The 10888-nt window shown below is 47.6% G+C and overlaps 1 protein-coding gene across 2 annotated transcripts; it reads left to right on the plus strand.

Moving 5' to 3' along the window:
• The first annotated feature begins 477 nt into the window (after window positions 1-477).
• LOC116928540 (E3 ubiquitin-protein ligase UBR5) lies at window positions 478-10776 on the plus strand. Of its 2 annotated transcripts, none has more exons than XM_032935632.2 (11): window positions 478-689; window positions 845-1587; window positions 1671-2434; window positions 2502-3146; window positions 3217-4729; window positions 4801-6002; window positions 6067-6863; window positions 6947-7334; window positions 7410-8642; window positions 8726-9068; window positions 9157-10776. In XM_032935632.2, exons 1-11 carry the CDS (start codon window positions 616-618, stop codon window positions 10197-10199), a joined length of 8745 nt encoding a protein of 2914 aa, XP_032791523.2. In that variant the 5' UTR covers window positions 478-615; the 3' UTR covers window positions 10200-10776. The 2 variants fall into 2 exon arrangements, with proteins under 2 accessions (XP_032791523.2, XP_045033784.1); XM_045177849.1 differs by having other exon boundaries at window positions 1695-2434.
• Window positions 10777-10888: the final 112 nt, after the last annotated feature.

The following is a 10888-nucleotide window of genomic DNA, read 5'->3' on the forward strand; positions in this document are numbered from 1 at the left end:
ATAGTGGTGCAAGAATGACGTAATTTTAATTAACACGGAAGCGCTATTGCCAAAATCATAAAATGCTGAAACTAAAATGCCAAGTTGAAAAAATATATTTAAAAAAAATAAACACCAGAAGCCGTCAGTTTCAGACATGCGAAAACTGCTATTGATAAGTTACGACAATAAATTTCACAACAATACAATGAGAAAAACTATTCAATAAAAAGAAATTACAGAAGTTCCACTTGATCAGTCTGAAGTATGAACAGCGAGATATAGAAATTCGAACCATTCGTCATTATTTTTGAAAGTGAAAGTTTGAAGGTGTGAGTAGTGACTAGTGAGCAAGTGACTGTAAAGTGTGGACAATGGGAAATTGGGATTTGGGAAGATGGAAGAATGGCCAATGGCGAATGGGAAATCCGATTTCCGAAATCGGCAAAACGCAAGCGAGCTATGGGCAAAACTTCGGGGTGGCAACGCTGTCACAAAATTATTCAACAGAAACCCTTAAGAGAAGACTCCATGCTGGACGTTTATTAAGCCTGCTCTCGTGATGGTCTAAAGAGATACCCATGAGAAGAAGGAAAATTGTTCACGAGTTTCTTTGTTACACATCAGTTTGTCTTCATGATGTCGGGTTCATCAAATATTCATTTTCTCGTGCAATCACTACCCACAACAGAAGAAGTGATTTTGGATCGGTAAGTTTGTCGCCAAGAAATCGCTTGGTTATTTCCGAACACCTACCCTTTTCTTACCTTTTATGCAAAACGGGTCGATAGTGTAGGTTTAGCAATGGTTTTGTTGTACAGATCATGAAATTAAATCTTTTCATTTTCTCTTTTGATATTGGCAGGCTCAAAGAACTTGCTGACAAAACCAACCGGTTTGGCCACATCAATTCTGGTTTTACCAGTGCATTACGCTCCCCTGTCCAGCAATGTGTTGTGGGCCCTTCCCATATTGTGTTTTTGTTGGAGGATGGTAGAGTCTGCCGACTGGCCTTCAATGTTTTACCAGATCGTCTGGATTTGAGCAAAAGTGAAGCAAATCGGGGAAAAGATGGGAAGGGTTCTGGCCCAGGTCCTAGTCGACAGACATGCAAGCGTGGCAGGCTTCTCAGAGCTTCCAGTCTCAGAGGTGCCAGCAACAGTGGATCTAGGGGAACTGGCCTTTTGGCTTCTGGGACAGCTGGGCATGGTGTCATAATGGCTAGTTCTAGACCTGTCTTTGTCCCTGAAGAACTAGTATCCCAAGCTCAGGTTGTCCTGCAGGGAAAGAGTCGTAGCGTCATCATTCGCGAGCTGCAGAGGACCAACCTGGATGTCAATCAGGCCGTCAATAACTTGCTTTCACGTGACGATGACGAAAGTGAAGATGTGGACGATTCCCAGGATTCGTACGTTCCAGAAGACTTGATTTCGCTACTTGACCCTGGTGCAGGATTGCATTCAGATCATGCTGGACCTTCAGTAATTATTGATGCCGACGCCATGTTTTCTGAAGACATGTTTGGCTATTCAACTATTCGTAGCCGTCCATCTGGGAACAATCGGGGAAGAAGTGTGGAAGGCGAACGAGACAGAAGTAGCGACCGAGGTAATTGTCTTTGCTTGGGGTTGCTTGTTTAGTGATTTCTCCGTTTACATGATTCGGATACATTGTATGAAATATAATTGTAGCAAAATTGATTAACTGTCTTACAGGAGGAGGAGGTGGTGGAAGTGGAGCAGGAACAGGAGGAGACCGTGAATCAGGAATGTTTCGTTGGCGAGATCGGCATTATCTTGGACCACGCCGTTGGCTAGAGACGGCGCTTAGGGACACTTGGTACGAACGGGATTTGGACGGAAACAAAAAGAAAGATACCCCTCATCAGACACAGAGCCCTCTAGGTTTGTCGGAAGAGCTCGAATTCTGGCCTGAACGAGGGTCCGGCGGCCCTTCCCCTCGTTTCACAAGTATTGCGGCTATGTATTCTGAACTAATCGCACTGAGTACATCTGGCCAAATTCTATCGTGGAAATGGACGGATGCCGAACCTTACCGTCACATGGATTTCCCCCACGTTCATCACCCACGAGCTCTTACATTAGGGCTTTATGCCGAAAAAATTGTGCTGCTCTCAGCATCCGTCATTCGTTGTACTGTGGTTACCGAATCGGGAAAAGTAGCCAGCTGGTTGGATGAAACGGTGGCCCATGTTCCTGGCATAACTAGGCTTGAACATGCGGCGCAGCTTCTAAGCGAGTTTCACGGCGAGAAAATTGTCTCGCTCGACACATGTTCACTTTACTCAGCCGTTCGACTGGAAAATGGAGCCATTTACTGGTGGGGAGTGTTACCACCAGGTCAACGCCGTAAACTTTGGGATAAATATCGAACCAAGGCTAAGAAAAGCCATAGCAACTCTGCTTCTGGATCTGACATAGTAACAGGCGCTCAGGTATTGACTGGATAACCTTTTCTTAATATACTTCAAAGTTTAATGCTTTGAATTTTGAATTTGCCAGGTATGCATGAGAAGCAGCCCTATGTACCAAGCTGGAGCTATTGGATTCTCTATCATCGATGGCGTCCCCAAAGTTGGCCAGTTACAAGGTTCAGCATGGAGCTGGACTGACACGTGTCGCTTCCGCATTGTACCTGGTCCGCCGCCATTGGTCCGCCTAGCTCCACCTCTTCCACCCGGAGGTAGCAGTGATAGCAAACGCGGGAATGCGTCAGGGGGGAGTAATAACAGTAGCAACGCAGAAACCACTTCGAAAACCTCGAGCTCTCGTGAAGCAGTCGTTGAAAAACCTGATATGCCGCCACCTCCATCGCCAGCCAGCAGCACATGCAGTGAAACTGGGAGTGTCGCAGGAGGCTCGCAGAAAAAGCACAAGCGACCAGCGCCGCGCGGCGACAGCGAAGACAAGCGGGGTGACGAAGAGGAATGGGTTTTGAAGGATGTGATTTTCATCGAAGACGTCAAAAATGTTCCCATCGGACGCGTTCTTAAAGTGGACGGTGCTTATGCTGCTGTCCGTTTCCCTTCGAATAAGGACTACAACGGCAAAGAAGCGAAAGATTTGGTCGTATCAGCAAATAGTGGCAACGAAGACCCTGCCTCGCTTCTACAGGATTGTCGTTTATTACGTAAAGACGAACTACAAGTAAGTCAAAATTTTCGATAGAACTCCAGAAAAGAAACTAATAGATAACCTTATACACTTGGTTTTATAGGTGGTCAAGTCGGGCTCTTCAATCCGAATCCCAGACTGCTTTCAACGACTACCACGACGGGTGACTTTGGCCGATCCGGGCCAGATTTTAGCCTTTGCTGTGGACGGTCAAGGGATCCATACAGTTAACAAGGTTGGCTCGCAGCTCAAATACACAATCTACAATCTGAGTACTGGCAAAGTCGAGTATGAATCCAACATACCAACGGATCATAGCTCCTTCATGGGTCCCAATTGCGGTCGCAACATCGGGCTCTACAATACCGGGGACGGCGATGGCTTGACCTTACTCCGTGATGGCAACGGCACTATTTATCCGTTATCGCGTGACTGTTTAGATTCCATCCGTGATCCGCATTTGCTGGATTTACCACCCATGCGCTGTTTGGGTATGGGTTCTCACTCTTTGCAAGGCGTGGGTCCTGGGCAAAAGACGCAAGCCATACTACTAGTACTCGTCACAGAAAATCAGTTGTTGATGCCGAGATTGCTTACCTGTGATATCGAAGGAGTGCGCCATGTTTTGAATTGCTTGGAAACATCTTCGGAAGCATATCGTCTTTCAGGCGTTCAAAGTATCGTCAATGAACGCTGTGATGGTGGTCGAAACGTGATTCATGCCTGCGTCTCTATGTGCTCACCAACTTCCAATAAAGACGCCGATGTCCAAGAGGACAGGAACGCTCCTCCGGCCGTACCTGCCATCGCCGACCCTCTAGATCCACTTCCAGTTGGTTTGAGCTCCTCATCTCGGGCTGTTAGTTTGCGAGAGATGATGCGTCGTGCTGCGGTTGCGCGACCGTCTGAAAATTCAGCAGCTGACCCAGGAGCACCTGGTAGCAGTTCTGTCGCCGAGGAAAATATTTCTATTCCTACACTCAATTGGCCGCCAGAGCCTTTGTCGTTGGAATCGTCTAATCACGCTGATGATGATCAGGCTGGTTCCAGCAGTGCTGGCGCCTGTGGCTCATCCAAAATGGCGTCCGCTGTCGTTTCCGACCCTGTCGAACGCCGTGCCAATTCGTTGGCAGCGTTGAAGGCCATCACAGAGAGTCCAGCTCTCAACTTTCATCTGCAAACGCTCCTTTCCGCCCGTGACGCTCAAGGTCATACACCGTTCATGCAAGCTGTCGCCGTCCGTGCCTACCCCGCAGCACTTGTCTTGCTCGACGTGGCAACTAAAGTTTCGCGACAGCTTGCGACGGAAGTGGAAACTCAGAAGAAGTTATTGCAGAGTTTCATCTTCCCACTGGGCAAGAATGGTTGCAGCCCTGATGACTCACCGTTGCATGTTCTCTGCAGCAACGACACATGTAGCTTCACTTGGACCGGCGCCGAGCACATCAACCAGGACATTTTTGAATGCAGAACATGTGGCCTTACGGGATCCCTTTGCTGTTGTACAGAGTGCGCCCGCGTATGCCACAAAGGCCATGATTGTAAGCTTAAACGAACCTCGCCCACCGCCTACTGTGATTGCTGGGAAAAGTGTAAATGCAAAGCTTTGATTGCCGGTGAGTGAAAATCTGCCAAGAAAAAAAGCTATAAAATAAATTCCGTACTAATCATTTCTTTAATTTTCTAGGCAACCAAAAGCTTCGGTTTGAGTTACTCTGCCGCTTAATCAGTGAGACGGATCTGGTGAATATACCAAATGTCAAAGGGGAAAACATTCTTCTTTTCCTTGTACAAACTGTAGGCCGTCAATCTGCCGAACAACGGCAGTACAGACCAGCTCGTTCTCGTTCAACTGGAATTGCCGCTTCGAGGAAAGTCCTCACTTCCGAACTGGAACCTGATATGCCTGAACACGATCTGGAACCCCCAAGATTTGCCCGGATGGCGTTGGATCGCTTGCTGGGCGATTGGTCAGCTGTCAAAGCTATGTTGCTGTTAGGCTACAAAGAGGAAACGTCCACCGGATCTACTACCATCCCCGAAGATCAACTGTATCTTCAAAGCCAAAGTGGAACCACTTTGCTGGACAAATTCACCCATTGCATGTTAGTCAAATGCTCGGTTGAAATGCTGGACAGCCTCTTGACCACGCTCATCGCGGAGATGGAAAACAAAACGTGGTGGACGAGACAGCAAGAAGCTCGATTAGCTGCAAGGCGATTCGTACGATCAGTTGTTCGGGTCTTTGTCGTTTTCAGCGTTGAGATTGCCCCCCAATCCGGAAAAAAGAAAAATAGCGCTTCCAGCGCCAGTGTTACATCGCAGCCGTTGATGAAATGCAAACGAGTTTTCCAGGCCCTTATAAATCTGGCCATCGAGGAATTGTGTGAAGCTGCCGACGCGTTGATCGTACCTGTACAACTGGGTGTAGCTCGACCTACAGTCCCTTTTCCGCTTGTGACATCAAATGCGGACGCAATTCACGGAAGCGAAGAACTCTTTTCCGTCGACCCTTTACAGCCGCTGACACCTCGCGCTGCAGATGAAGAACACGCGGATGGGTCATCTTTGCCAACTGGTTCGCTCGGCGCTACTTCCGGCACAACTGGAGGAGGTCGCGCCAATACTCGCCGCATGGAGTCTGAAGAATTAGACGCTATCGAGGGTGATGAAGGCGACGGCGAAGGAGATGGTGAAGGCGAAGCAGATAATTCAGATCATGAAGATGCGGAAGGCAATGGTCGTAGCGGCGATGGAACCGGTCGTCGTGATGGTGCCAACGCCGGTGGAGAGTCAGATATGGAGTTGGATCTTTTGGCAGAGACTGAAAGTGACTCAGACGACAATGAACATGAACACGATAACGATAATCAAAGCACTCACACTCAGGTGGGTGTCATCATTTATTAGTTAGATGAGATGTAATGTTTTAACAACTCATTTTGAATGTCAGGATAACAACTCGGTCCAGCGCAGCGTGCAAACTGGAGCAACTGCCGGTTCCGATGCGGCCATGGCATCTTTAGCCCTTTTCTCAGATGATGAATCTGGTGATTCGACTGGGCAAGAAGAAGATGAATCAGACGGTGGCGAGACGGACGAGCAGGACACGGAAGAATTTGCGTTCTCCGATGAGCAATTAGAACGCCGCAACAATAATTCTTCGTCCACCGTACCGGCTACGGCCGCAGCCCCTGTGCGTGGCACCTCGGGCATGGCTCCGCAATCGATGATGTGGGCTATACGCCACCGAGAGAACAATGCCGTGCGGGGCCCTGGCGCCAATGGAGCCGTCACTAGCAGTGGCAACGCAGTCGGCAGTTCAACTACCAACTTGATGTACCTAGAACCGACATCTCTTCGCCGATCTGCCGCAGCTGCCGCCCTCGCTGCCGCATCTGCAACCATTCCCGTTGTACCAGAACCGTTTTCTATGGCCACAACAGCCAGCGGTTTAGCTCGTGCATTTGGACTAGTTGTACGACAAATTGCCGATCTGCTTACAATGCTGCTGGACTATCCAGCTCTGGCACCAGCTCTTTCGCGGAATCTGGACATCACTAATCACGAATCGATTCAGTTGCAGCAGTTTTTGGAGTTCCGGTTGAAGCCCGTGTGGGATTGGCTTGTCAACGTGATGGATTCAACAGAAGCCCAATTGCGCTTTGGAGTTGCGCTATCAAATGCTTCTACTCCAAATGGAACTCCTTCAAATCACATTACTTTGTACGGCAGAACGCCCTTATCAAGGTATTTTTTTTAAATTTATTTATTTCCCTCCGTTTTTAAAGGATGAACCCAGTTTATATTATGGTTGTGATTTGTTGGTTTAGAATGGTTACGGCTAGTTCTGTGTTGCCATCGGCCAGAACGGCTCCCTCTTCAAGCTCTGCGGCTTCGGCGCTCGCCGGATCGGCAGCTGGAGCGGGGACTTACGATGGTCGAAGAGGACAGACTGGTGGCACTGGTGGAGAACGAAGCAGTGAAGTGCCCGACCCGTTGACGGGCAGACGAGAATTTTTAAATTATTGTCTTTCACTTATGAGGGCTCATAATAGTGAACATTCCGACACCCTTCCCGTCATCGATGTCTCTTCGTTGAAGCATATTGCTTATGTTTTTGATGCCCTTATTTACTACATGCGATCGGGAAATGAGGCCAATCCCTATGGTGATAATGGTAGTGGCGAAGATTACATAGCAGATATGTTTAATGAACCGGTAAGTTTGATCAATAGTTTCATTCGATAGGATTCAGTTTTGTATTATTTTTAAATATTTTTCATCTATTTCAAGGACGAAAATGAGAATGCTGAAATGGAAGAAGAAGGTACCGGTGGCGCCATGGATACTGAATCCGTCGGTGGCGAGGAAGAACCGGTAGTGCGTAACGGCCGGAAACATCCATTCTTCCGCCGCTCCGAGTCGACATTGTGTTTGGGATGCCCACAGCCAGATCCTTTTGCCCTTCCAATGGTTGAGGCGTTACCGCTAGCAGACCAACCTCACCTTCTTCAGCCGTCTGCACGCCGCGAGGAACTCTTTGGCGCTCCGCGTCAGCCCATCACGATTCAGCCATCGGGAAACCACCCACCCGGCTCTAGCAATCCCCTCGAGGTTATTCCTACACGTTTAGGATTGTCTACAAGGACGCCAGAAATTCAAACGGATCAACCTACGGCTCCTCTACCTCCTTTGGTGGCAACGCCAATCAATTCGCAACAAGAGCCACTTCCACCAAATCAACCGACTCCGGAAGTTATCCAAGAAACGCCACAGAATTTATCGTTGAAGGATTCGGAATCGATCGAAGTCATTGAGGTAACCCGTGCCAGTCCTAGCGTAGCGAGCAGCGTTATTGTGTCACCTCGACGAGCACCCGCGACGGTCCAGAGTGTCATCGTTCGTACCGGCAATGTGCGTGATAGTGTTTCTTCGGGTCCTAGTGCTAGTACCTCTGCTCCTACGTCGGCAACGAGAGAAAAAACAGAAGAGACAGTCCCAGCCGCCTCCAGCTTTTGGCTTGGGAAATCAACTGCACCGAATGTCTGCCAATTGATTTCCAGTGATTTGCTCTTGGGACGGTGGAGGCTGACACTCGACTTATTTGGTCGCGTCTTTATTGACGATGTCGGAACGGAAGCAGGGTCCGTGATAGCTGAATTGGGTGGATTTCCAGTTAAAGAAGCTCGTTTCCGTCGCGAAATGGAGCGCTTGAGAAATATGCAGCAACGCGATTTGACGCTGTTCAAAATGGACCGTGAAAGAGGAATGCTGATTACACAAACATTTAAAGAGCTTAATACGCAATACAATACCCACTGTCGTCGTGCGACGGCCACGCAACCTCCGTTGGCCGTTAGCAGGGTAAAGGTTACATTCAAAGACGAGCCGGGAGAAGGATCTGGAGTGGCCCGTAGTTTCTATACGGCCATCGCAGAAGCTATCCTCTCTCAAGAGAAGTTACCGAATTTGGATGCTGCACAAGTTGGAGCCGGATCAAAAGCGTCACAGTCTCAATCAGGAATGGTAATGAATATTTATTTGGTTATGTCCGTTGTTTTTGTTCAGCTACAAGGCAAATATTATAACGCTGTTCGTTACAATGTAAGGCTCGTCGCCGGAATCGCAGTTCCATCTCGGGAGATCAATCACGACGTCACGGTCCACCTCGTCTGGCACAAGTGCGCGATGCTCGCCTTCGAACATTGAATTACGATGCCCGTCCTTTCCAACCCGATGGTGACGTACCGACAACTAATAACGATCATCTTTCGCCCCACGTAATTCAATTGGGAGAGAGGCTCTACCCCCGTGTGGCAGCCCTACGACCTACCCTTGCGGCCAAAATAACCGGAATGCTTCTGGAGCTCTCACCCGCTCAGTTGCTTATGCTTTTGGCGTCAGAGGATTCGCTGGAACAACGTGTTAACGAAGCTGTCGCGGTTATTCTCGGTAAATTTTGAACTTGGCAGTAGTTTTTAAACAAACACTAATTTGCGTGGTGTAAACGTTATTATTGACTTTTTCCTGTTGGTTCTAGGTCAAAGTCAGTTGGCACAAGGCAGAGAGCTATCCTCTGAAGCAATGATGGAAATGGATCTTCTGTTTAATCTCGGCAATAGGAAGAATCCAACCACTGTCACAGCTGGGACTTCGACTGGCTCGGATGCCGACGAAGGCGTAGAAGAGGATGATACGGCGCCGCTCTTCTATTGCCCCGGCAAGCAAGGGTTCTACAGTCCTCGCCAAGGCAAAGCCACTCCCGAGCGACTGAATGCGTTCCGTAACGTTGGTCGTCTGATGGGCCTGTGTCTGCTCCAAAATGAATTATGTCCTATCGCACTGAACCGCCACGTCCTCAAGGCGATCCTTGGCCGCCCCATCAGATTCCACGATCTGGCCTTTTTCGATCCTGTAGTTTATGAGTCCTTCCGTCAACTTGTCCTCGATGCAGAAACGAAAGATCTAAGTGGGCTGGATTTGACGTTCAGTATTGACTTGAGTCCTGACGAAGGTTCGGGATTTTTGGAGTTGATTCCCGGCGGAAAAGACGTTGAAGTCACGTCTCAGAACATTTACAGTTATGTTAGGCGTTACGCTCAATATCGGATGGTTAGGACGCAATCAAAAGCCATGGAATCTATTCGTTTGGGAATTTTTGACGTGTTGCCTCAAAATGCTCTAGAAGGATTAACTTCTGAAGATCTGCGACTCTTGCTGAATGGCACGGGCGAGATTCGTGTACAGACACTCATTTCTTATACAAGTTTCAACGACGAATCTGGAGAGCCACCTGAGCGCCTGTTGCGCTTCAAGCGCTGGCTCTGGTCCATTGTCGAGAAGATGACGACCCAAGAGCGACAAGACCTAGTCTATTTTTGGACGGGATCACCGGCATTGCCAGCCTCTGAAGAAGGCTTTCAGCCCATGCCTACCGTAACGATTCGTCCAGCTGATGATGTTCACCTTCCCACGGCTAACACTTGCATTTCGAGACTTTACGTTCCGCTCTACTCGTCGAGGACTATTTTGCGTAACAAACTTCTCTTAGCCATTCGTACTAAAAACTTTGGATTCGTCTAGGTAGCATTACAGTTTTCAGTGAACATACCCAACCACTAAACAAAACAAAAGATTATCATACGGAACTTTGTGTCCAGAGTATTTTTTCCGACTCTCAATGTCCAACATCCTTTTTTCCTCCCATTATTATGGCCCCTCCCCCCAAGATTTTTTTTTTTTTTTTCGTATCGAATTTTACAAACAAGTTTCAGAATTTAAAATTGAAATCATCTGTTTCAAACTTAACAAAATTCTTCATTCGTTGCTATTTCAAACCTCGGTGACACAGTTATCGATATAACAAGAAACACCTTGGAAATGTCCATAATTTGAGAGTATAAACATCAGATTTGTGAAAAAGAGCCAAGGGTAACTTCCATGTTTTGGAAGCAAACCTTAAACTGTGAACGTTCTTTCAACTAAATTTTCACTTCTTTATTTCTTTAAATTTTGTTTTTCATTCCATTTTTTTTCGATTTAAATCGTCCCATATCTTTTTCTATCTTTTGCTGAAGAGAGTGATAGATGACGATCATTCTTCATCTTCTGTTTGTCATATGTGGAAATAAGAATACACGGATCTGACGGTTGAAAGCAATACATTTTCTGCTAAAATTTTGTTTTAAAGTGATGGCTCTTTCGCGTAGCAGGGAAGAAAAATCCAGGTAATACTGTTTCTTGCATCAATTTTGTTGAACTAACTTGTAATA

The sequence above is a fragment of the Daphnia magna genome, linkage group LG8 (genome assembly GCF_020631705.1).
Source record: "Daphnia magna isolate NIES linkage group LG8, ASM2063170v1.1, whole genome shotgun sequence".
NCBI lineage: Eukaryota > Metazoa > Arthropoda > Branchiopoda > Diplostraca > Daphniidae > Daphnia > Daphnia magna.